Here is a 27210-nt window from a genome sequence, read left to right on the forward strand (position 1 = left end):
TGGATGCACTGACACATGTGAAAACACTGAACAAGAGAGAAATGTACCATGCCATTTGATGTGTTACTTCAGCGTTTCCTTTGTCACATTAACTTACACTTTGCCTGAACATGCTCACATGTACTGCTGTGATAAGAGTCAGAAAGGCATGAAGCAGGCACATTTCTTCATTGAATTTGGTTTTGAAAGGTTCATCACTTGCTAGAAGCCTTGTGCTAGTCGTAGATCTCGGCTTACTGAAATTTATTCGAGCTGAGTTACACAATTAAGTGCACCAAGTGGAGTTATTCACATTACTAAGTGCCCAATCCTACACTCAGATAGTATTACCAAGCTGTGAAGGCTACTGTTGCTGAACATTCTTAAATATTGGTTACCTTCTTGCTGATTAATCTGGAGGAAACATGGAATAAATAAAGTCGCCTTGTCTGGTCATTATGAGTGGGGGATGGTGTAAAAGATGTTCTTACTTTATTTTTGTGAATACTTTAGATAAGTAGAGTTTGAATGTTGATTGCCTTAAGTTACTCACTGGATGCATCAAGAAATAAAAACAAGTTGATGTTACCCTGAGACTTGAAGTGACTGCTTCGTTATTCATATCATTCCCACATTATCACATTCAGGAAGAGCTTGGTTTTATGTGCAGCGTTTAGAAATTACGGCCTTGTACTTTTCCTGAATAAACTTCGTCTGCTATACCTGTGGATAGGTGTTTGTGCTAAAGTGAGAATATTTGCAGTTCTCACTAGCTGTAGGAGAATTAGCAAAGATGGGAGGTGTGAAGTCATCTCGGCACAGTCATTTGGCAACCTTTGTCAAAATGAGTTGCGATAAATGATTTTTACAAAACTAGCTTCTCTTCGTTTTATGGAGAAGTATAACAAAATTACTTTTGTGGTGGCACACCACCTGTGCTGGCAGCAAAAGAAGAGAACAGCATTGCAGTCGCTGTGGCGACATTACTGAAAACATGTTGGATGTTGCAAAATAAACTTAGCACACTTAGTGTCGGTGTTATAGATTCCGTCGAACTGGCTCCATAGGGACCACACTATTGCGTTGACTGGCGGACCCCTAAACTAATGACTTGATTCTTTCTACCATTCTCTTACTGTCACGCTTTTTTCTACTGCCCCTCCACTCCATTATTTCTTTGTTAAAAAGAACCTTGTATAGACGAAAGAACCTAAATAAGGATTATAATTAAAAAAGAATTTCTGATTGTACTCGATACGTACTCGATAAGTAAATTTTGTGCGGCTTTAATAGCGCATCAGCTCTTTAACGTTAAAAAAAAATATATTGCCGATGCACGGTGGCGCCATCCTGTGGCGAAAAGCGAATGCGGAACAATGCGCGTGAGGCGGAAGATCGCCAGGTGGCGGTGGTCTCCGCGACCAGACCGGTAAAGCTAGGGAAACGACGGAACATATTTTATTAGAATGTGAGGACGTCTACCCAGCGGTCGATTTAGGCACCACTGGCCTCCTTGAAGCCCTTGGGTTCAGCGGGAGCAGTGGTAAAGCAAACAGGTCCGCAATAGACATCAGTAAGAGGCGATTGGAGGATTGGTGGAAGAAAAGTAGGGAAACGACAAAAGACGGAGACGTACAAAAGCACAGTTCGCAATAGGGTATCAGAAAATTTGGACGTGGTAGTTCATAGTGGGGTTTTTTTTTTTTTCATTGGTGAACATAGGTAGGATATTAGGCAGCATAGTAGTAAGAGCTTGGTGGCGCAAGCCACCGCCCCGTTCCAAAGGGGACGCTCATAACATCCATCCATCCATCCATCCAGACAACAAGATCAGCACTTAGGTCTCGGAGGCGTCAAGTCCTACTGAATAGTGAGGTGTTTTTCCGATAGGTTGCAGTTGTGTCGTTGCTACGATGAGTTGTGCGCTTGAAAAGGCTTTTGCGCCGTCGTGGTATAATTTCCGTCAGTCGTACTTGGTGGAGAGAATAAAAAAATATTCGGCAGTTATGGATATTTAAGGGACACTAAAGGTTACTATGAAGTCAAGTTAAAGTGATAAAGCAATGCTCTAGAACGTCTAAGGCGTCAGTATAATCTCGAACAGAGCTTTTTAGTCACCGAGAAATTGAGGTAAATGCATGACACGATTTGAGACCCCCCAGCGACATTCCGGTACTAGCCCGATGACGAAGGCACTCCTCATCATAATTTATGTCACTAGTACTCAACTACTCGTATTAAAAAGATTATTTCATTAGGTTATAAGACGGAAGAAAATGCTACTTTTCTACTTCTGTTCGATTCTAAGAAAAAATAACATTTTGACGTTACCCTTCAGTAGTATGGTGGTCGAAAGCTTTCGTTTTCGCTCGACTCTGCGCGCTCGACTCTGCGCCGCGCGCGCTTTGGAGTTTCGGTTGTTTCGTTATCGCGTCGTGCTGCGCTGGTTCTGCTGGCTCGCGAAACTTGCATTTGGAACAAGCAGCGAGAATGCCACGCCCATGTAATGTTGTGGGATGCGCGGACGGTCCGCGGAACTTGGCCAAGGGCAGTTGCAACGGCGAATCCGATGTTACTTATCACTGTGTGCCAACGAGTGAACCTCTCTGTTCGAAGTTTTTAAGTGCCGTACCTCTGCCACAACGCGTTCAACGCCGACTTACTGAATTCGTATGGAGTGCCTTTCAAAGCAATGCTTTCCCGTAGCGCTGTTCTGTCTGTCTTGCCTGCATTCTCCGAAGCGCAAGAACAACCTCAGTTCGAAGACGGAGGCGGTGAGTGCGGCATTTGGTTTTCACGAAGGAAAAGCTACAAATGGTGAGAATATGTACAGCCATGACATACAGTTGCTGTCGTAGTAGTACGCAACGACGCCGGCAGCGCGAGCCCTCAGCAGCAGGTCACACTCATCAGTGCTTAAATCGATGAAGTCGAGCCCAGCATCGCGAGCCAATGTGTCGTTGTCAGGGTCGTCTATTGCAACGAGCGTCGAAGTTGGCGCCATAAAATAAAGAACCAGGTTATCGTCGCGCGCTTTCCCCTCCGCTAGCCACCGTAGTTCCGCTTTCGTGCTGCTGTCGGCTCTGTCTTGGCTCTGTTTTTGGCCGCGCGTTTGCGTTTTGCGCAGAAAAGCCGTAGCGCCGTCTGCGGGCGCCGTTTTACTCACCGACGGCGCAACGTCACTATGAGACCATGACGTCACCACTCCTCGATCGGAGGGCGGGCGATTTGAACTGCGCTAGAGGTACGCGGACGCTTCAGAACGCATTTTCTCTTAAAATAGGTATCTTCTTCGCATGAAACAAGCATTTTGATGTTTCTGGGAGGGTATTTCAACAGTCCACGTTGTCTTAATATTAACCTTTTGTTGTGTCCCTTTAAGCTAGGAAATGCCACAAATTTGGACACGTATGAAACGCTAGTAATTAAATTTTGTTATTCACTGGCGCTGCAGCATATTTATTGCACCCTTGCTGATGCGTCGGAAAGCCGCTTGTATGCGAAGTTAAAACGATCACCCACATGCCTGGCTACGAAATGCGATTTGTCGCGTCCGGTAACGTGCGGTATGAAGAATACATGTTGACATTAGTATGCAACTTTTTTTGCCAATGGGGAGCGCTATTGGATCGTTCTTCTTTTTAAGCAACAGCTTGCTTTATCGTTGTATTTTTTCGGCGAAACTGTGCGCACGTCACTTAAGAAACATCTTCTGACGTATACTGCGGGAAAGCGAAACGTTAACACCATTGTTTGGCTAGCTCGAAATTACTAACGTGGCAGCTGTTTTCATTTTAGAAGTTTTCGCTCGTCATAGGAGCCGATAGTGTGATAACCCTTTCTGCCGTTCGAATTCTTGATAGTCACGGCAGATGGCGCTCGTTGTCCGAGGGAAAAAAAAAAGAAAGAAACAAACAAACAAATAAACGTGCGATTGAACTTTTCTGTCTCCCACTCCCGTATCAAACCAGAGCTGGGGTCTCTCTAAAGCGGCTGCCGTCTTCATTGTCTTCAGACGAAATTGTTTTGTGCAACTTGATATTGGAATTGCCCGGCTCACTTGATGCAATTAAAGAAAAAGGGCATTCATCCCTATAAACAAGGCACACGGGCACTTTAACACGTAACATGTAACAAGATCGAAATGAACACAATGCAGCTTAGATGAAGGCTGACTGCATCCACCGAATTAAGTTAGGAAACAGCGACGTAAGAACAAAAAAAAAAGAACAAAAACGCAAGGACAGTGTGAAAAGAGAGAGAGGAGAGGGAGACGAGTGCGGGCTTCACTGCAATGCTGAGCTCGTTGCTGTACACCGCAGAGATTCTCACCGTACGCACGCTGGATTTGCTTTATTTATCGTGCAATGCAGCTTGTAGAACGTGTTGATACCGGTACGCTGCGTATCCACTTCTTTACTGCGCAGAGAGAGAGAGATGCAAATGAGAGAAAGGCAGGGAGGTTAACCACACTTAAAACCTCCGGTTTGCTACCTTGCACTAGGGGAAGGGAAAGGGGAAGTAAAGACTGAAAGAAAAGCGTGACAAAAATAAAAGCGTGAGAAAAAAAATATGAAAAGGGATGATACTGCGCAGAAGGTGCATGGTCGCTTTGAGACGTTGCGATATATTGGTATCGAAGTAGGGAGGCTTTCCCTCAGCACTGCTGGTCATAAGGAGGTGCACCCTTTACAGGGACCAACCAGTTGGGCTCTGGCGTCGTCGGTCCAGCATTTGAGTACCCGGTATTTTATTGCAATATATATATATATATATATATATATATATATATATATATATATATATATATATATATATATATATATATATATAACTCCAGGCAAGTCGATCGCGCACACGTGCGTGAGAATCATTACCGCAGTTTCTTTAGGCGAGATGATACGTGTGGTCGGGTGCTGGCTCATTAGGGGCGACTTAGTCCCGACGGGAGGGTGGATCAGATGACGCGTTGCTAGTGGCGACGGCGAGCGGGACGGAGTTAGGTAACGCGCTTATTATTTTACCAACTCTCATTGTCTTTCCAGTTCGCGTATTCTATCTGGCCTTCCCGCGCGATCCGAAGCCTTAGCCGGCTGCCGCTTGGAGTGCGCTCGCCCCTTTTCCTTTGTAGCCATCCTTACGTGGTTGGCCGTAACCTTTTTCTTCACTTTCTTCTCCCAACATGGGAGAATTGAGGGGAAGCCCGCGTGCCCGCCGGTTACGAGGGGTGGCTGTTCGGTCCCGCAGAGCGGTATCTGAGATCTGCCCGCTTCTGCTTTTCGTGCCTGGGTTGTCGGCCGTCGTCGCGTTAATTATTTGCGTAGTGAGGCGAGCTTGTCCCCCCCCCCCTTTCTTTTTTTGCGTTTTCGGCCCGAGCCGCTTTCTCCACGTGCCTGGCCGGTCGATCTTGCTTTCGGCTCGTCTCTCCGGGGCCTGTTCATCGTTCTCCGATGACACTTCCCTTTGCCGATTCTCTCGCCGCATCCCCGTCCTCGCGCCTCCCCCTAATTCCTTTCCGAAGAATCTCCCCTCGCAGGACGACGCAGGCACACGGAAAAAAAAAAAAAGAAAGGAAGGAACGGCGAGGAGGGAAGGTGGGATATTTATATAGCGGGAAGGAAGGGCGCTGCTGGGCTTGGATCGGCGACGCCATTGGCCAGTCGGAGCGGTGACGTACGCCGTGACTCGCGTACGTCACGGCGGCTCCTCGACTCTCACGCGCCGACCCCATCGCGCCGTCCGCCATGAGAGCACTGTTTTCTTTCTCTAATTTGTTTTTCATTTAGCAGCGCGCCCTCTCCCCGAAACAAGTTTTTCTCTTATCTCTCTTTCCCTCGCTTTCGTGTTTTGTTTTGCGTGTGTACGTGTTTTTTTTTAAATGCTCTTCCCGGCCTGCATGCTTCTGTCGGTGTAACGAAATGGTACGAGCTGTAAAGAAAAAGTGTCTAGGCGCTCCGCTACAGTGTTCAGCGTCATGACGCCTCTGGGCTCGGCGATATATTGTACTTTATCGGCGGCCCTCGCAAAGGCAGCTGCATTGTGTTAGGCGCGCAGGTTTCTCGTACGCGCGGTTATGTTCAGTGGCAAGTATTAGAACGATAACTCTGACAGATAGGATATAACACAGGTGAAAGATTGTAGGCTTGGCTTAGCTGCCCGTCTGTTGTACTCCGTGCGTTCGCGGTCTATTTTCCTTCTTCATATATGTACTTTCTGTCTTCGTCGGCGGTATTCTCATTCGATCTATATATTTGTCCTGGGCATTCCCATAGGATGAATCGCGCGTTTTACTGGTGTTCACCGGATTATTTTTTTTTTCTCTCTTTTCACTTGTTCCGTTCTGAGAGTGCATGGAGTGGTAAGAACGCAGAGAGAATAAACTTTATTGAAAACTGGTCCGGCAGTTTTCGTTCGGGGATTTATCTTTATTCCCCCGCCTTTTTTTAAATCCTTAGTTTACCTTGGTTAGAAAAAATGCAGCGCATTCTGGACGTTATATTTGGGAGAGTACTGCCCCTTTATCATTTGAGCATTTGGACGCCGACTCATTTGTCGTTTGTCCCGTTGCTACGCGACAAAAAAAAAAAAAAAAAGAAAGAAAGAAAAAAAAAGAAAAATTAATTAGAAATGCATTTTCAATTGATGCTCGTGCGTTGTGTCAGTAGTATTAACTCAAAGCTTGCTCGTGTGGGGGGAGGGCGGTGCACTTTTTTTTTTTTGTGTGCGTGATGTATTGACTGCGTGTGACGGCAAAGTCTTTGTCTTCTTTTATTTCCCACGCGCGTGTACGCCTTGTTGACCGAGTGGATCCTTGCCTACATACGCGCATGCGCGTGTGTGAAACGTGACGACAGAATGGCGTTCTGCCACTGGGAATTAAGTACTCGTTGAGCATGAAAAAAAAAAAAAAGAAATAACGCTCGTTTGCCATCTTTATGTTCACGGTAACTTAAGAGCCCGAGGTGGCCCAAATTAATCCGTAGCCCTTCCCAGCGGCGCAGCCCTTCACCCGCACGCGCAGTTTCTGGACGTCGAATCCCGTAATTTAAATTCATTAGTTTTACAACCGTCGCGCTACCGTGTCCCGCCTGTGTATGTATTATATATATACGGCCCGTTAATTTCGTCATTCCTGCATCGGTCGGAAGTGCGACACTTCCATTTTGACCTGCACTGCCACCGCCTTTTCTCCTTTCGTTTCGTCTATATTTCGGTCTCCCTTTGCCTTCCATTTCTCGCTCGACTTTCCGTTCGCAACCGCGCGATGTACGACGCATTATACGACGTTCGCTGTTTTTCTCTAATTAGTGACGCTGCTCCCCGTCATGCGATTGCTAGTACAGCGTCTTCGGGCTTACATAGCGGCGAAGCCTATGTATTCCATACAGACAGCTATGGCTACACGCGCTCCGCCCCCCCCCCCCCCCCCCCCCTCCCGAATGGGAAGAAACGAAAAGGAACGCGGCGGCGGGCCCCCGGCGAAAGCTGGGGTTCTGCTTTTCCGCGATCCTTCATTTGCCGCCTCCCCCTCCTTTCACGACGTGTTCCGCCTTACGAAGCCGGAAACGAGGCCCCCGTTCGCCGGAAGGAGTTGACGTTGACCGAGCACCTCCTCTGTATGGCGCCTGCGCGAAAGAGAAATGGAAGAAGACGTTCACTGAGGCGGAATGTGTGCATTGCGGTGTATGTTTGCTTTATCGGAAGGTATAATACGTTTCTAAAGAGAGTTTCGAAGGAGCGACGTTAACCTATAATTGAGGAGGAAGAAGGAAGCCGTGAGTGAGGCGGAGTGCGTAAAATGGGTTGAGAAGTTATAACATGTATCTAAAGAAGGTCTCGACGGAACGGCGTGCAACTTAACGGACAATAATAAAAAGAAGAGTATACATTGAGTGAATATTTGCTCTGCCGAAAGGCTGCACATTTTCTAAATAAATTCCCCCGGGGAAATACGGGGGTTAACTGTTTTTGTCGGTACAGGTCCCGTGCTTTAGGGAAAGGCTTGGAAGCAATGGGGTTAATTGTTCTGTGGCAGCTGATGTAGAACGTTATTATAGCGCCTGCGCTTGGCAATGGTCGACCGAGTGTGATGTGTAGCTCTGCGGCGCGGAAGTGCACGAAATTCCATTTCGGCGAGAAGAGTAGCAATTCGTCCGGACTCTGAGGTTTCGCTGTTACACGTAACCGTTCCTAAATGCTAGACTTTTCCTTTCCTTTTTTTTTCTTTTGTATTCGTGGGTCGAAGGCGCGCGGCCTAGCAGACATAGCTGCCCCGCTCACTTACATTTGAGGGCTTCACCGAATAACGTTTAAGGTGTTTGAAGGAACAGAGCCACATTAACCCAGAAAAAAAGAAGAGAAAGAAAGAAAGCCAGAAAGATTGGCGTCCCGAGGAGCCCCTGCGTTTTGTGGAGATTATCGATCGGCGCCTGCCTCCGACGCCAATGCGCTCTTGATTGCCCTGCTCTCTCGGTTGCGCAGAGCCCGAATGAAGTTAGCCCGTGTTTACGTTTTTGTTCTTCAAAAATTTTTCCACATCTTTTACGCCCTTGTTTCCGTTTTATCTGGCTTGATTGAAGCCGCGAACACAATGGAAACAGCGGCCGGTGAGATTGAAAGAAAGAGTGTTGTTTTTTTTCTCGTTTCGGTTTCTCGCTTACCCGATTGAAATACGCGAAGCTAATGCGGTTGGATGCAGGGGCGGGCGCGTTCGATATTTATGATGTGGCTTAAAGGGAGATTAAAAAAGCTTGAGTCGAACGAATAACAACAAAACAAAACGAAAATGTTTTTCAAAGATCAGGGGGTTCTTGCTGTATGCATAGGACTAGTGGAGAGCGATTTCGCGATTGCTGGAATAAACTTTCGGCTTGGAGGGTTGTGCCACCGAATACAAGCCTTCTTTTTATCTTGTTCTTGTTTTCATTTGTTAGCTTCTTTTTTTACGACTACCTCTCGGCGATGTGCGCTCGCACAAAAGCCACACCTTAGTTTAAGTTTCGAACCCGAGCGCGAGTTTTCGTGTCGAGTCTTCTGCGTGTACCATCCTTTCTCACTGCGCCCGCGGCCCTGAATATGTGAACGCCAGTGTGTACACTCGGATGCGCGAATTCGCACGTGCGGTTCAGGAACGCGGCGCATCCCGAACGAACGCTCGCGGCCTCTGAAGTTCCTCTCAGGGATTCAGAGCACGTTTTCTCCGTCGCATGCATAAAACCCTGAAAGCCGGACTGGCCTGCCGGCTTTTGCGGCCATGCGCCGAGCTCGCCTCCTTATACTTGTGAGCCTCTCTCTCTCTCTCTCTCTCTCTCTCTCTCTCTCTCTCGTAATCTTCTTTTGTCGTCGGTTTCGCTCGTCCTCGCTACGTTTACCTTCCTCTGTCTGCACCAGTCTTACTGTATTGTTTTTATTTTCTTCATTTTCTCCTAAGCTTAGCGCACAAAAGAAGCGCCGTCGAGGTTTGCGTTGGAGAGAGTTCTTTGTTTCTTATATATTATAGGCGACGCAGGCAGCTTGTGTACACGAGAACCAAAAGCCTGCGCGGCCTTTGCTGGCTTTTGCCAGGTGGCTTGCATGTTTGCAAGCGCTATTAACCGCGCGCCACCTTGCGTCCCGTAATTTCAACTCTTTGTATTGTGCCGTCCAAGGTAGATTCCGACCTGCGGAAGTTTGCTGCAGCTTCGGGAAACGCGCCGGTGTCGGGAGATTTCGAGGTCTTTGCGCGTGACGGTGTGATGCTTGCGGATAACATTTAGCATCGATGGCTCTGCGCCGTGCGAAGAGCCATCGTTCTCTTCGTCTGTACACGAACTCAGTCGCATATCACATTCTTTGATTGCATATTGTTAACGGCTTCAATCAATCAATCAATCAATCAATCAATCAATCAATCAATCAATCAATCAATCAATCAATCAATCAATCAATCAAGCAATCAATCAATCAATCAAGCAATCAATCAAAAAGTGAGCTTTATTTAAACAATTCAAGGAATGCGCACAAAAATAGTTGGACCAATAGCCTATGTGACTAGTAGCTGGTCCAATACACAAAAATACGTATACGGGGGTGTGATCTTGCACGCGTTCCAAAATAGAACGGAGGCGGCCCGTGCCACCGAGCCGCACGCGATTGGTCAATTTGAACTGTGACGAACGCCATGACGTCAATTGTGACGTGATATCTGCTGTCAATCATTCCGTGTCGTCTGCTATCGGACGAACGAAACGGACAGCCTATTTCGTGACCTAAAGCAAGTATATATATGCTCAATGAGTAAGAACAACATTCGGTATGCCGATGAGAGAAACTCAACTCTGTTTTGTCGTTGGTAGCCCGGTTACGTTACAAGAGTGCCAGCTCGAGTTTCAGACAGGTTTGTGTCGCGTGGAGCGCTAAACAGCCATTAAACGCGGGTAACCGACACGTCATCGTTGACGCGTCATCGTTAAATAACGGGAAAACAGCGGCGTTTATTACAGAGCAGATACGAATAGCCGATTTCGTGGTCGACATTAAGAGGGAAAAAAGGGAGCTTGGCAGGCCATGTAATGGCGTGGGGCCGATAAACGGTGGTGTATTACAGTTGCAAAATGGGCGCCAAGAAAAGGTTAGCGCAGTCGAGGACGGCAGAATATTAGGTGGTGTGATGAAATCGGGAAATTTGCTGGCATAAAATGGGGTAAGTTGACGCAAGACAGCCGTAATTACAGAACCCTGGCAAAGGCCTCCCGTCCTGCAGTAAGTATGCACAAGTAAGCTGATTGTGATGACGAACCGACGCCTCAATTCTACACCGTTACCCTCGGGAACCCAATGTAAAAATAAAAAAAAGGCTTCGTGAAGCCGTTTGTTTCATACTTTGCTCATGCTTTGTATCGTTCCAGAAAAATGTAAACAGAGCTGTCCGTTGGCGATGCTTCAGGTTCTTTAACGTCATTGCAGCTGTAGTGCGCGTCAACTTTGAGCCGTCGTTCCTTCTACTGCCCGCGCCCCCTCTTATCATCCCTCTGTTTTAAACCCTCGCTCATGGTGTTGCGCCGCGCGTTTTCACTTTGCTTTGCTCATGCTTCCACGACATTGTCGCCGTTCGTCGCACCGCACATTGCCCGGCCTGTCCGGCTCGTTTACGAGCACAGGCGATACACGATAGTTCCGGCCATTACGCTCCCCAACGGAAAATTAAAAAGAAAAAAAGCGGCAGGTCGAGGGAAAAACGAGATGCTTGTTTATAAACGGGCAGCGGCGAACGGGCCCGTGCCGATAAAGGAATAGCAGAGGCGCGGCGAAGAGAAAGATGGGGGGGGGGTTGAAGTAAGGGGACCCAGAAACGACACCGAGGGAAATTTGTTCGGACAAAACAGCCGCGCCTGCGCGGCCGAGCTATCGCCCTGCAACGTCATCGTGTAGTCCGGCGGTTTCGTTCCGCCGCCGCTGGGCGTCGGCCAATCGCGAGGCGCGGTCGCGGAAGGCGAGGGAGAAAGGCAGTGGGGAAGGCTCGCGCATGCGCAGTCGACGCCGCATCCCGAGAGGGGGAAACTGAGGATAGGGAGGAGTGAACGTGTCGGGTTAGGGAAAGAGAGAGGTCTCGTTCGTTTCAGGATGTACTGAGAAAATTGAAAGGGGAGGGCGAAACGGCCGGTAAAGAAAGGGAGGGAATTGCGGAGCGGGAAGGGTGGAGCAGTGGGGAGAGGTGAGGAGTGGTGAAAGGGCCCGGGTAGAAATAGGGAGAAGGAACGCGTTGCGTCACGAAGCCAAGAATGTAAGCGGTTTGTGAGGGAGAGGAACGGCGATTCAATGGCGGCTACGTGTTTGAGGGGGGGGGGGCAGTTGGAATTGCGTTTAGTTTAGTTTTTCGCGCTTGTGCGTGTGAACGACGAAGCGTGTGTGTTTGTACTTGAAAAGGCGTGCCCGAGGGCGAGAGCCACGAGAGACGTTTTTAGAGAGTGGGCAGCCTTGGAAGGGACGAAGGGGAAGAAAGGGAGCAATGAGGAAGCGGGACCTCCTCTGGTTTATAGCGACGGTGGCGGTAGGGAAAAGAAAACTGGATGCCGAGAGCGGGAGCAAGCTTTTATTTTCGCGGGGAAGAGGCGGAAGCGAGGACGGCGTGGGCAGGGATCTGTAGGGAAGAGTGCTTGGTTGCGATGGGAGTGCGAAGGAAGGCAGGGAAACGTAAACCGATGGGTGAGGGCTTTCGTGTGCGAAAAGGAAAACGGGAAAGCGTGTTGCGATAGGAAAGGGAAGAAAGACTTAGGAGGAGTGGAAGGAGGTGAACGGGGAGAGGCGTCCGGGTGGAGAGGGGGCTGGATGCTGGGGAGGTGGCGGGGAGGGTGGGGTTCTTCCCGGGGAACCCCGGGAATCTCCCCGCTCGCTGCTCCCGGCGCTCCCTCGCCGCCCTCGCCCGCTGTGCGAGCGTGCGTCGACCCGGCGGGAGTGCGCGCGGGCGGGCGGGCTAGCGTACGTGTACTACCGCTTCTTCTGGGGCGCGTCGCTTCGGGAACGCTGGCGCGAGGAGCGCCCGCCGCTTGCAGCGGCGCCCGGCGCTAGCTCGCTCCTGCTGCGCTGCCGGTTTCTGCTGCTGCCGCCTCCGCGCCTGGCCCCGGTTTTCCCCTCATCCTCCTCGACGCAGCCGGCGGCCGGGATCCCGGGATTATTTTGCGTGTCTGCGGCTGGGAAAAGACCAAGGCCGTCTCCTCTTCTTCTGCCCCGGCGAAAACAGCCATCGTTCCCACTCGCGGCCTGTTCGTCGCAGCCTTGCTGCTTCTTCTTCTTATTCCTCACCTCTATCCCCTTCCCCCCACCTCTCTTATGTAGCCTATTTACCTTTTGTTGGTGTAGTTGGTACGCCTTGCCGCCCGTTCGTCTTTGCATTTGTTCTTTTTTATTTGTCCTACATTTTGTTTTCCCCCGGTTTGCTTCCAACACTGGCCCCATTTCTGGTGGTCGTGGCCTTTCTCCGATTTCTTCTTCTTTTGTTTGTTTGTTTGTGCAGTCTTTCGCGTATTTTCGCGCTTCCACCTCCCCCCCTCGCCCCTTGTCGTATTCCTTGTGGTGCGTGTCTCGTGTAGCTAAGCTGTGGTTTTTATTGATTTCCTCCTTTCCAACTGGCATCAGTTCACTCTCTTACTTTTTATTCCCCCTCCAGTTTCTCCTTTCCCTAGCTATTTGTTGTGAAGGAGCTGAAGATTCACGCGACCAACTTCCGCCGTCCCATATCGGTTGGCGGCCACGCTTCTACTTCTATTTTTCTTTTATTTGTTCGCGTTGTTCTTTAGCTGTTCTAATCATCTGGTACTGCATGCTCGATTGTACGGCTGTTCACTTTTTCAACTTGAGCTATTGGCGTGCTCTTCTTCCTGGGGCCAACTTTTCTTTTTGCTTCGGTAAAAGTAGAAATGATGGTGCAGCTGGGTTTTTAACCTTTCCTCCCTCGCTTTCTTGAGTTTCGGGACGCTACCTTCTAGTCCTTTGCTTCCTTATCGTGGTGAGAGTAATTAGAATTAACGCTCGCCTGGCTCTTTCCCTTTCGCGATGTATTTCCGCACCTCTGTCGCATCGTGACTGTGCTTAATTATTCACCGTGGGTAGGTTCATTGCGACTTCTGTAGGCGCTCGCATCTCCCTCATTACCCACTTCCTATGCAGTTCCGATCCCGCTCTTCTAAGCCGCCTCGTGTCCCTTTCCTGGCAGTCCCTTTTGGGAAGTCATTTCTTTTCCTTTCACATTCGACGTACGCCTACTTCCTCATTCCACAAGTTGGATTTCTTTACAAATTAACGTTTCTCCAAACTTCTCTGCCTCCTTTAACGTAGCTCTTGTAACAAAGTCACGCTGTTGTAGTTTTACTTTTTTTTTTCGCCATAGATCACCTCCTTTAGGTCTACCCTCGTGCTCTTAGCTTCTCTTTGGCCGGTGTTCTCCGAAGGCTGTGCTGAGCCCTCCGTTTTCCCTATTCCGGGCTACCGTACCTCTATTGTAGGGATTTCCCCTCATCCCTTTCCCTGTTTTCGTAGAAATGTTGAGCCCACCTTCCCTGTGGGCTTGTAATTAGAATCTGGCTCGACATCTTTCAGCGTCCCTAACCGCCTACTGCCGCCCCCTCCCACCCTTTGTTGCCACTTGGTCCGTTGTCATTACCACTTGGCACACTCATTCGTTTCCCATGTTTACGTTTTCGCCACTATGCGTTGATTCGATTTGAGCTTGAACCCTGTCTGGCCGTAAAGTCGCTCGCTTCGCGATATTTGTCACGTGTTCTCTCGCCTTCGATCGCTGGTGGCCGTTGGGGACTCCTCGCGGACCGTGTCTAATGTACTCGTGTCTTGATGATTCACTCCTAATTTCCGATCCTCGTTTGGCCATCAGTATCGGTGTTGCGGTTGCATTTGCGCTTCAGGGGCTGTGCTCCAGCTTTTTTTTTTTTTTTTTTTGGTCAGGTTTCGTTCGCTTACGTCGAGTACCGGATTCATTAGGCGCTGGTTTTCAAAGTAATTTCTAGTTCTGACCAGTTCAGCAGTGAAGATCAGTCTGAAAAATGGCGCTGCGACCCCCTCGCCCCCTTTTATTTCCATTTTGTTGTGACGCCTCGTCGTTTCTCCTTCTTTTTTATTCCTACCGGGCACACTATACATTTATTTAGTTTTGTCTGGAGTTTTAGCGCCTGCTGGTACTGTGTGGAAGCGGGAGAGGCACCGTTTCAAGCTCAACTACGTTCTCTGTGCTAACTGCTGTCGCTTATTTTTACCGATTTTACATGCGCCGAAGAGCTCGCGGATCGCCTTAGTTTGAATTGGTCTGTAAATAGTGGCATCAATTAATCACTTGTTTAGTTAACGTGCCCAGGATAAACACTACTACTACTACTACTACTACTACTACTACTACTACTACTACTACTACTACTACTACTGCTACTACTACTACTACTATTCTGATTACAGAAATAGTCCGCTCAAGACACGATTGTGATTTCGGCAGGCGCTTTCATCAGGTTCCGTTAGGAGGAAAGAGAAATTCAGCAATAGGAGCGAATAGCGATTCACTTTCTAGTTTTTACGTTCTTTCGCAATCGTGATCGAAGTCCGAATGGCAGCTCACAGAGAGTCTCTGCCGCTGGCATGGACTTCGCGTGCTGGCGCTTCTCGCTGTTAGCGCCAGATAGAGAGGAAGAAAAAAAAAAAAAAAACGAAAGATGTTCTGACCTCTCGAAGAATCGGCTCCCTTTGTGGTCCGCCCCCTTTCCTTTCCTCAACCTATCCATATTCCGGTGCCCCATCGACCCGCTCGGCCTGTATCGATTCCCACGTTCGGCGAACTCTTCCTTCGTAGCGACGTGGATGAGACTTTCGAAGGAAACTTATTTCCTTGCCACTCTCACGGTCAGCTCATACACAGCGACGTAGCTCACCACCGACGTATACTTACTTCCCTTGCAGCCGCGGTTGACTTTGACGTCCCGATCCATATTTCTCGTCGAACTTTTTTTTTTTCTTTTTGCCCATGCCTAACGGAATTTTCGATGTTGCGTTGGACGCGCTTTCGTTTCTTCTTTTTTTTTTTTTTTGCTTGTTATGCCGATATCACCTGTCGTCGTTTAGCCTTTCCCTCACGTCGGCTCTCTGGGCTTCAGATCGATGCTAGCTGGACGCGCGCAGCTCGGGTATTTCCTGGTCGCCCTTGGTGGCAACTGCTTGCCTGTCGTGCTAGCTTATGAACGTGGAATTGTGAAGTTTGTTTGACGTTGGAAATCGCCTGGGTTCGATCTGCTCGCCCCGGTTTGTATTTTTTCGCTTATTGTAGCATTTATTACCATCGTTAAACAACCCCGAAGAGTGGATATGGGAACGGTCTGGCGTTTGTATTCGCCTGGGATCTTTTCGCTGTGGGCTTTTTCGAGCTGCCTCAAGTAGAAGTGAAGTTCTTTATTGCTGTGGCCGTTTGAAGGGGCTCGAAACGGTGGTGGTGGTGTCCTGAACTTATCACATCACGGCTTCTTTGCTTTGTGACCTTCGTGATGTTCCTGGGGGCAGTTGGCGAAATCATTAACTTCTGGCATTTTTATAAAGTCGTTTAGGTTCTTTCTGTTATGATCTTGACCGAAGAATTAATTGCCCGAAGTGTTTGGTGAAGTTCCGAGCTTATAACGCTAGAATTCGTTGAGGTTCTCTCTGTTATGACCGTTGGAGAAATGGTGGTCAAGTTCTCAACTTGTGGCACTTGAACTCGCTCAGGTTCTTTTTGTTGTGTGTCTAATGAAGAGTTCCCGCAGGAATTATGAAATTCTGAACGCCTGGCGTTTGCAAAATCGCTTAGGTTTTTTCTGTTATGATCGTCGGAGAGTTGCTAAAGGTAGTAGCCGGCGAAGTTCCGGAACTTCTGACATTTAGAACTCGCTCAGGCATTTATTTTGTTTCGACTGTTGTAGAAAGGCTTGAAAGAATGCCGAATTTCGGAAAATTTATTGTTGTTGTGGTAGTTGATTTGTTGAACTGATGGGGAAGTTTTGAAACTTCTGACTTGTGATCTCGGTAAGGCGTTCTTTCTTAAATTATTGTAAAAATCCCTAAAGGAGTGCTAAAGTTCCGAATTTTACGTTTGAAGTCGCTCATGTTTGTCGGGTTGTAACACTCAAAAAAGGCGCCTGAAGCAGGGATGCCCAGCTGTATTGCTTCAGCTCATTGCGGCGCTCATCTGGTTGGAAGCTTTCTTGCTGGCTTTGTTCCTGTTTTAAGACATATGTAAGTCTTCGCCGTTCCACCTTCGAGCTTCGCTCGCCACAAGCGTATTCATTCCCGCCGTATTTTGTTTCCCCATTTTGTGTATTTTTAGTCACCGTTCCAACCATCCTTACCGTTTCCATTTGCCCGCTTCTTTCGCGCTTCACGCCGTGCTTACGTGTGTGCTCTTGATTCGGAAGTTGCAAATTTACCGTTTTGTTCCGGACTCCGCGTTATCACCACGTGAACTTTCTTTATTTTTATTCTTTTTTATTCTCACGGATGGTTGCTGTCTTTCAGCGTACTCGTTAGCTCGACTTTCGCATTGTTTCCTTCGTGTAGACTCGTTAAGAGAACGAAGAGTGCTGTTAAGATACTTAAGCCACAACTTGTGCGGAAGGCGCCCTTCTGAAACGACCCGTTATTTAACAACGTCTCAAAATGCGGTTCACCTTTGTTCTTTATTTCAACTGCCTCAGGATCTTTTTTTGTTGTTGTTGAAAGATTGCTCGCAGGTGCTACGCTTGCGTAGTATTTCTTTTTTTCTTTTTTTGTACACAGGCTAACGTTGTTCACAGTACAGTTAAGGACTGCAATTTTACACCTGGAAAGAACAAGCAGCGAAGAAGACAACGAGTAACAAGGTGAAACCTGATAGAGGTGCTACCTATACGATAACTTTTTCTTTCTTCTTAGCTAGTCATCTTTTGCGAAACGCTGCAAGAGGAAGATACCATTGGCTGTGTGCTTCCAATTTCTTGGCGTTTTCTTTGTATAAAAACGTGCTAGGATCTTCTTTTTTTTTTTCTTTGTTTCGTGTACAATGGCTGAGTTTCTCAGAGGGAAGGTAACTGCCGTAAATTTCACGCGCAAAGCTGAAACAGTGCGAAATGGCAGCGGTTCACAATGTGGGAGCGTAGAGGCAAGGCGGCAATTTGTAACCCGTGGTTTGCTTTTCTGTTCGTGCGGATGTCGCTCGGCAGTTGGAGCCTACGAGGATGACCCCTGGCATTCTACTCTGTCGTCACCGTCGTCGGCGTCGCTGTGCTGCCGCCGTCGTGAATGGTGCATAGTGCCTGCTGGCGCCGTGTGGAAGAGCTGCGCCGCTCGGTGCGGGCGAAGGTGACGGAGGCAAGGACGTTTTTCCTACGGCGCATATTTCTCCTGCTTCACTGAAACCGTGGGTCCCGTGTCCTGTCGCTGTTCACCGAGATCGTCTGCTGTGACTCGTCTGCTTGACCAATCTGCTTGACCCGTCTGCTTGACCCGTCTGCTTGACCCGTCTGCTTGACCCGTCTGCTTGACCCGTCTGCTTGACCCGTCTGCGTGGGTTGGCCTGATTTGGCCCATCTGCTCTAAACCGTCTGCTCTGACCCGTATGCAGTGGCTTCGTCTGCGCCGGTCTCGTCTGATGGGACTCGTCTTTTGCTTATCCTTGTGTCGTGCTTACTTCCTTCGCGATGTTCCCGCGGACGTTTGCTGATCCCGGGAAGAAAATCTGTACATTGGCGTCTACTCTTCGTTGGGTCTCTGACGTCTGTTCCAAGTTTGACGTCATCGCGCCGTGCGACGACGGAACACTGGTGTGATTTCAGTGACGCAAGATCATCTCACGTAGGGCTTCCGAAGCATTTCCACGGTTCGGCTGCCGTCTGCTCGAAGTAACAGGACAGCGGAAAGTAACGCCCGTTGGTCGGTCACTGTCAGCGACACCGTGGGATTCTGTGCCGGCAGTGTTGTGTTTATTGGGGCAAAAACGCGGCCGAGTGGAACAGTTTGCTGGCGAGTGGCTGAAGGTCGCTGTGGGTAACTGTTTGGCTTGGCCCTGCCTGACACTCTTGCATCGCGGTCTCGCGTTTTGAATTGCGTGGCGTTAAAATAGCAGTCGCGGAATTCAGAACGTCGGCAACCCGTGGAGCATTGGTGTCGTGGGACTGAACCATCGTTTTCAAATCTTGTTTGTTAAGCGCATCGGGTTTGTCAGCTTTGCTGGTAGAATCACCCATTCGACGTCTTCCCGAACATCTGCGAGACTTATGCAGCGTTCTCGCATAATTTAACGTCACCGCGTGACTTCCTTTTCCTTTAGTGAAAGGTCGCCTCGTGAAAGAAGAAAAAACAAAAACAAACCTATAGTGGATCGCGGAGAAGTCTTTCGTTTACACTTGCAACAGTTCGGTACATGCTTATTCCTTGTGAACTACCGCCGGCCGAATTCGCGAACGACGACATCGTGCCAAGTTTTTCAAAGTGCGGTTGACGCGAACTGCGCCGTCTTGACCCGAAGGGAGTGCGTTCACCTTTCGACACGTGGGGACGTTCCCTGTTTGTGACTCGAACCCGAACGAAGTTGCATCGCCCGTTTGTCACATCGGACTTTGGGAGTGTGCCGTCGTTCGACTTTGGCCGACAGCGTTTGGGATCGGAGTCGACATGTTCTATATCACGACATGTAAGTACACTCTCGCAACAGGCGCTGGTTCTTCGTGATCTCTCGTATTGTCGGTGCTCTGTTGATAGTTTATACGGCTACCTACAGCGAAAACCTCGTATGCGTTTTGTTACGAGCGCATGCGCATGCTTTCTTGGGTCTATTGTCTTGACGTGTGTTCCCTGAAAATGCCCCTGATGAGTTTCTAGCAGCCACAGCGTAGCGTATCCTGTAATACGCCACTTTGTAGCTGTTAGAGAGAGAGAGAGAGAGAGAGAGAGAGAGAGAGAGAGATATCATTGTCTCCGTTTCTTTTTTTCTTACTCTGTTGCCTTCAAGCCATGCAGATCTCATTTGTGCATTACCCATGGTTTTATTGAGCGGCTCTGTATGTCGAAATGGGTCGGTCATGCCGAGCGCGACGTTTTCTAATGGCTCTTTCGCATGCGAGCTCGAAATTGTTGTTCTAGTGGAAGAAAAGTGATGATGATGATGATGTTAAATTTTATTGGCGCAAGGGCGAAATGCTGCCAAACAGTGGCAGAGCCACAAAGAAAGAAAAAAAGGAAGGAAGGAAGGAAGGAAGGAAGGAAGGAAGGAATCACTCTGAAATGCTATAGAAACCGCGCGCTCGCAAAATTCTAGCACCGTATTTCGAGACTGCGCCATGGGAACTCCTGAAAACAGGCGCCGCTGACATTTTTTTTCCGGGTATAGAAGCTTATATGGAGAGTAACGGGCGTAAAGTTTCATACATTGATTGTTGTAGGAAACTCTACAGTAACGTAACTCTTGGATGGCTAAGCATAATCGTGGGTTCTCCGACGTTATTACGTCCCACGAAACTGCCGTATGTAGGAGCCTGTGGAATGGACGAGACGTTTAATTGTGTTTTTCGTCAAGTATATGTAGTGACGAGCAAAAGTCTGGAGAACGAAGGTGCCGTTCAAAAGATTTTGTCTTCTTCGCAGCCTATATATAGGCATGCAAGCTGCAGAAATCGAGTGTCCTGCAATTCACCAATGTAGACCACTGCTGTGCCATAGGATGTGGTTAAAAGTTTTTTCTTTTAACTGGTGCCGAAGTCCGCTAAACTTTTGCTCTCGACTGTACACGAGCGATTCTGTTTCGCTGTATGGCTTGCGCTTTTCCGCTGTCTGTCGCGCTATTAGAAGAACCGGATTTTCGAAGTTGGAGCTTGTCTTTTTGACACCGCAAAATTTATCACGCAGACGGTGACGTCATTTAACGCTGCTGACGTCACGGCGATCGCGGAGCGTCATATCTCTGGTGTGATCAAGAAACAACGAGATAGAGAGAGAGAGAGAGAGAGAGAGAGAGAGAGAAAAAGACAAAGACTGCCTATATGGTGCTTTGTCGAGTCGGCTCAATTTGCTTTTCGAGCTTTTCAACGAATGCACATTCGGTGGCTCCCTAAACTTGTCAGGTTATGCGGGACTGTCCGGGATGTCGTTTGTCTATTTGCTACACTACACACTTACAGGGTCCGGATAACATTTACATCTGGTGCGTGAGCACACGTGACAAAGTATATAAATGCACGTGATAAAAATAAATGCTTTATTTATCCTCGTCATAAAAAACTTCGGCAGAGACACTTAAGACTGCTGACGTGTGACGAAAGCGTTGTAGTCACTTTGAGGGAAATGTTTTCACTTAGGTGTTTATCTGTATGTCGTTGTGCACGTTGTAAACTTGCACGGCGTTCCCTTTTGTGTTCCCTGGCTTCGTCTTCTGCGGCGTGCTTCCGTTGGCGACCGCGTTTCACAGATGCCGCTGTGGTAGACACAGCACCGATGAAATCCAAACAGCAAGTGATACGTGGGAGGCAGTGACGGAGGCAGGGACGTGACGTACGCAATGAATGACGCACGCGTTATTGCCTCGACTTTAGTCAACTGTAACCGTAGCCACAGTGGCGTCGGGGGAGGCATGCTCGTCCCGCGCCGCGGAGGCCCGGGCACGATTCCCACCCAGACCGAATTGTAGTGAAATTTTCTTTTCAATTCCGTCAATTGACTTCGTTTACAGAAACCTGCCTGACAAATTTGACGTCGATCCGAGCATTTTGCGACGTGTTTTTACTCGTCGCGCCGTCGGCCATTTTTGGTACCATTTTTCGGTCACGCCGCTGCCGACAACGCCGGTTTTTCCCGTAATGGGGCATATAATGCTTTCGCATTAATAAAGCGTACAATCTCCGAACAAGGAATAACACCGCGACGACCTTAGCGATATCTGGATAGCCGTTGACCTATCGAAGACACGCCGTATGCAGTATAGGACTGTACGGAGCGATTTGACCACAATCAAGTTCTTTAACGTGCACCTGTAGTTATTTCTAATCGAAATATTCGCGAGCGTTAGCAATTAGCAACGTCGAGAGGGTAGGTACTTTCAATAAGATGCGTGTGACAAATGGGTGGTGCCCTGTTGGATCGAAGGTATGCTCCTCAGTATGACAATTGCCGAAATTCGCCAAATCAGCTCCATAGAACCTTAGATGTATGTATATCGTGCCTATCTTGTGATATATTTTTGGCGCTCGACGCATGCATGAACGGCCGTCACTATTCTTTATTTTAATTTTTTTTGAAAATTCTTCCCCAGCCGGCAGCTGTGCGCGCGCGTCGCGTTGACGTATACGCACCTTGCGGGCGCGAATAATCTGCCGGTATGCAGGCGACGCACGCGGTGATTGTGTGCTGCAGTTGTTCGTCGCCGTAGGGAACGGTTATGCAATTGTCTTGCGCGCACCTGCGGGCTCGTAGCGTCGAGCCACGACCGCGCGCTGCTTCGAGCCGTGTTTTGCCAGGCAGCCGCCAAACCCGATCTTTATTATCTACGTAGCGGCGGGGACGACCAGGTGCCTCCGGTTTTTTTTTTTATGTCGCTGCCGCGAATCGCACGCGCCTGCGTGTGCACGCTTGCGCGTGTGCTAGCTAAAAAGAACTTTGCTTGCATACGCTTGCGCGCACACGGCGCGTGCTAGCTAAATTCATTCTTTTACTGCGATAGCAATTATGCGGACACTCCGAGCGCGTTTCTGCCGTTGGCGTCGCCGTGAGGACCTGTATAAAGGCCAAGAGCGACAAAATCGTCGCCGCGCACCACGTACTGTATGCGCGAGGGAAAACGCGTGAGGGTGAGGTGGCCATAGCGGGTCAACCTCGCGCACGAAAGGGAGGAAAGCGGGGACGAAGCGCGCCGTCTTCCGTCGCGCGAAAGACTCTGAGGGTAGGCGGGTGGGGGGCGCTCTACCCCGGACCGCTTTATCTTGAAATCCATTTGCGACTGCAGGGCAAGAGTCCGTCCACCACGCGCTGTGATTCCGCGGCTTAGTTCGCGTTGACAAGAGACGCAGCACGAAGGTCACTTCGCTCGCTGCTGCTGCCGCTCTTCCTCGCTCCAGCGTTTTAACAGCGAGTTCCTCCGGGCATCGCGTGTAATGTGTTCATGTTTGCTCGTGCGCGACTGACACAATGCATGCTTGTTAATTCAGTTAGTATACGCCTATGTTTACAAGTTTGTACGGCCAATAAAACTAATATCCTTACTTCTCATAGCTGTTCATTAATCTACTATCGCAATCGACGCTTCGCCTTTCGGTCGAAACTGCGACCTTTCTTTTTTTTTTTTTTTTTTTTAAGCGAAGCCTTCTTTGCCACTTCCGTCGAGTTACCCGAGTTTCCCGCTCCTGCTGCCTTGGCGAAGAACTCAGAACACAAGACAGCGCTACCATTTTTACTAACCCTATGCAGATCTGCTGGATTCTCGGTGTTCTGCGGGATTGCGTGTAGTGAAGCAGCAGATGTGGCACCTAAGTATACCTTCGCTGCCACAGGTATACGTCTTGAAGAGGAGAGTTCCTTTATTAAAAGCAGAGCACGAGGTCGCGGGATCGAATCCCGGCCACGGCGGCCGCATTTCGATGGGGGCGAAATGCAAAAACACCCGTGTGCTTATATTTAGGTGCACGTTAAAGAACCCCAGGTGGTCAAAATTTCCGGAGCCCTCCACTACGGCGCGCCTCATAATCAGAAAGTGGTTTTGGCACGTAAAACCCCAAATATTATTACTTTATTAAAAGCTAGCATTTCTTCACGCCTACTTTCCCGCAAGGCTCGGCGCGTCTGCTTGGTCGGTCTTTCGCCGACTGAAAGGACAGTTTACAGTCGCACTGTCCTCACGACCGGCCCACCCTATAGTAGGCGCGACGACCCTGGGGACAGTGCCAACGGCCAAGTGTGCCAGTGCCGCAGTCAGTATAATCCTTTGTCGCTCGGGTCACGAGGGAGGGGGGGGGGGGGTCGCCGCCTCCTGCCTGACACGCACGTGATCGCTGTACGGTGCAGAACCCCGTGCAGAATATAACCAGTTGCATAATATGTGTTTAACTGCTTCGATTCTTATATATATATATATATATATATATATATATATATATATATATATATATTGTTGAATCACGTTTTCGGCACAATATGCAGTCATATTTCTACGTTTTAACAACGTTATTGGTGCATAACACTTGGATGTATATACTTACATAATAATAATAATAATAATAATAATAATAATAATAATAATAATAATAGAATGTGTCTCTTGATCTCTTTCGTGAAGAAAAGGAAATGCCGGCGTTTAAGGTCCTTTGCACGCAAGAAACCACTCGGAAAACAGTGTCGAGAAATGTATGCCGAGCGGGGGGGGGTTCATATACATAGGATACGCTATAAGCCCAAAAAGCGACGGTCGCTCATCACGAGCCGGGCTGGTCAAGATCCCGTAGAGAGCCAATCCGCTGGTGGAACGCAGTGGTATAGAATCTAAATGACGCGAAAGCTCGTTTGAGTTGGCGATGCATAGCAGCGGTAACGGACGACTTGCGCGGTTGGCTCGGCGACCATGTGTGATGCTTGTCGAGCGAAGAATGCTGGCGGGAAGGGTATGCACAGAAAAGTAAGATATGCACAGTCGAGAACAAAAGTTTCGAAAAGGAAAAAAAATAAAGAAGATTCTCCAGCACAGCCGTGCTACGTGAAGTTGTCTTAGTGCGTGACGCTGGCCTAACAGGCGCACGTAGGCGGTACCACTTGATTTCAGCATTTGTGCCTATAGCCTGCGAAGGAGAAGAAGAAAAGAGAGGTTTAGCGGCACCTCTGGTCCCCAGACTTTTGCTATCGACTGTACTTTTAAAATGCCTTCTATACCTTTCGTGTCACAGCGCACGCGTACGATCATTCTGGCGGATTGAACGGGAAATGGGCACGTGTCTTAGTGGCACTTACTACATGGCCCGCAGGGACGAAGTAGCCTGACGTTCATAATTGGAAAGGTAATATTAGAGAATACGACGCCAGAATTAGTTTTCTTTTGTCCGACCTTGTTGCTAATCTTTTTCCTGTAAAAACGACAACAACAACAACACTACGATTGTGTGTCTAATCGCATATTTCAAATTTACTAGGCCGAGACAGTCGTCGATGAGATACAGGGCATAGTGGAAAATAACTTATTCGCTTCAATTTGACCCTCAAAAAGCCGAACGACTTGTGCGCCGGTCGTGTACTTAGACTTAAGTGAACGTTAAATAATCCCTCAGATGGTGAAAAAAAACAAATATCCGGAGTATACCACTGTACTCAAGTTGTGATTTTGGAGCTTAAAACCTGAGAATATTTAACAAAATAACTCGTGCACCGATTCCGAACGGTAAACAAAACAAAATAACGCCCACCGCTCCCTGCTAACTAAGCAGGTCAGTACGCACACGCAAAGTTTTCAGCGTTGTTTGCTCCCAATAATGCATTTGCGGTGAGGGTGCCCGCAAGGACCCGTACTGATGACTTTGCAAATTACGCTGAAGGCCTCGCTTTCTGCCTCCGTCTCGGCTCCTCTCCACCCTACTCACGTCTGTTTCCGGCCACGTCATGGCAGACGCCGCGAATACGTGGGCTGCTTGTCGGCAGCAGCTCTCGCATGACGCCAATTCAGCTGATCCGGGCCTTCCTTTTGGGAGTGTATACGTTTTGCGTGCGTAAGCCTTTTGCTCTTGGAGTTGTTTTTCTCGTAGGAAAACACGTAGTTGGCAGTCCGGGAGGTAAAAAAAAAGTGTGTGTGTGTGTGTGTGTGTGTGTGTGTGTGTGTGTGTGTGTGTGTGTGTGTGTGTGTGTGTGTGTGTGTGTGTGTGTGTGTGTGTGTGTGTGTGTGTGAGAGAGAGAGAGAGAGAGAGAGAGAGAGAGAGAGAGAGAGAGAGAGAAGGAAAAAGGAGAGAGGGGAAAGGAAATGCTCTAAGAAGTATAGTCGGATAGACGAATTGAAGATTGCGCGTTCATTAGGGACTAGGGAGGCTTTTTTTCTTGGTTCCCGTTGGCTTTGCATGGTTTTGCGGTCTGTGTAACACGTCTAAGGGCTCAGCGACGTGTACAGTACGGTTTCTGGAGATTCGCCAGTACTAGCTGAGGTGCACACATGACGTGCCGTGTAAGCTAAGCTAAACCTAACCTACGCTTAACCAACCAACCCACACAACTTAAACCTAACCCACATGCTAACCCAACCTATCCTGATGTCAAACGCGCACGAAGTTATGTGCTTCTCTTTGGTTGATTGTATATGTTTCCGCAGTGTTGCCAGAGTTTCTGTCGCTGTGACGTGGCGCAATTCTTGCTCCTCGTTGAGCGCGTTGAAACGTGAAGCAAATGACCGGCACATATATGTGAGGAAGGTATGATGGCTCTATAGGGCACTCGCGCGCGTGGTAGTGGCGAATGGACTCGTTTATCAATATCGTCGGATATATATATATATATATATATATATTCCAAGTCAAGGAGATGCTAGATGATGGTGTCATTCAGCCTTCGCACAGTCCGTGGTCCTCCCCGGTCGTTCTAGTCAAGAAAAAAGACGGAACGCTTCGTTTCTGTGTTGATTATCGACGCCTCAATAATGTTACCAAGAAGGACGTGTACCCAGCACCTCCACCAAATTGTCGCGTATACCCTGCTGGAGTATACAAGCTGAATCAAGATACAGGCGGTTGCACTTTACAAAAACGCAAGCGGCGACGCGCGATGCCGAGACGAACCTCGTTCTCCTCTACTTCAGTCTCTTGCTGCGCCACACCATGTGGCAATACACACGCACACGCACACACACACGCACGCACGCACGCACGCACGCACGCGCGCGCGCGCGCACACACACACACACACACACACACACACACACACACACACACACACACACACACACACACACACACACACACACACACACACACACACACACACACACACACACACACACACACACACGCACGCACACACGCACACACGCACACGCACACACACACACCGCGAAACGGCCTTTGTGTTCCACGTACAGTTTCGTCCCAAACTTGGCGAGGAAGGATTTGCGCAGGAAAATGCAAGAAATCCAGAAGCGGCAAACACAACTTTCTGCGGACGGACATCTCGAAATTTTGACGGCCTGCTAGCTGTACAGTGCCGTGAGTGCTGACTGCGTGCAGCCTTCATGCAGCGTCTGTCCCGGAACAAGTATTAGTACTTAAAGCGCGGACAGACCAAACACGGACAAAGAAGACAGACGGTCACACAGCGCCAGCGTTACGCCTCCCTTCTTTGTCCGTGTCTGATTCATTCGCGCTGTAAGTAATGGTGCAGATGTACCGACTCGCCCAGCTAGCGCTGCCGTACCAGAGCAAATTATCTTAAAGAATAAAGTAATTTTAGTTCATGGAAGATTTGTACACCGCTATTTATTGCTCATCGTCGAAGGTCTCGTTGAAAAGAAAAAAAACAGAAAGCTAACCTCCTTATCCTCTACTTCTACCTTTGTTTATAACCACGTAGCAGGAAAACAAAGAAGAGGAAGAAAAGAAAGATGTGTTTTTTTCAAATCGTGACATGCGTCGGTATAGCATGCGCGACCCGGATCTGACGCCCCGCGCGTTTTGTGAGCTCGCCGTGCACGTGACGGCACATTCGCACTTACCCCCTCCCCCGTCTCCCCGCCGGCCATTTATCCTTGTCGCT

The 27210-nt window shown here is 48.7% G+C and overlaps 1 protein-coding gene across 2 annotated transcripts in view; it reads left to right on the forward strand.

The window, feature by feature from the left end:
• Window positions 1-27210, forward strand: part of LOC126516484 (mediator of RNA polymerase II transcription subunit 15-like) — a 136923-nt gene that overhangs the window by 6295 nt on the left and 103418 nt on the right. The window contains exon 1 of one of the 2 annotated variants that reach the window (XM_055064107.2): window positions 16983-19147. The exons of the other annotated variant lie outside the window; for it this stretch is intronic. Within the exon in view, the coding sequence (XP_054920082.1) occupies window positions 19129-19147 (19 nt within the window). The 5' untranslated portion in view covers window positions 16983-19128. Of the gene's footprint in view, window positions 1-16982; window positions 19148-27210 lie in introns of those variants that run through there. 2 annotated transcript variants of the gene reach the window in all.

Source organism: Dermacentor andersoni, chromosome 3 (assembly GCF_023375885.2).
Source record: "Dermacentor andersoni chromosome 3, qqDerAnde1_hic_scaffold, whole genome shotgun sequence".
NCBI lineage: Eukaryota > Metazoa > Arthropoda > Arachnida > Ixodida > Ixodidae > Dermacentor > Dermacentor andersoni.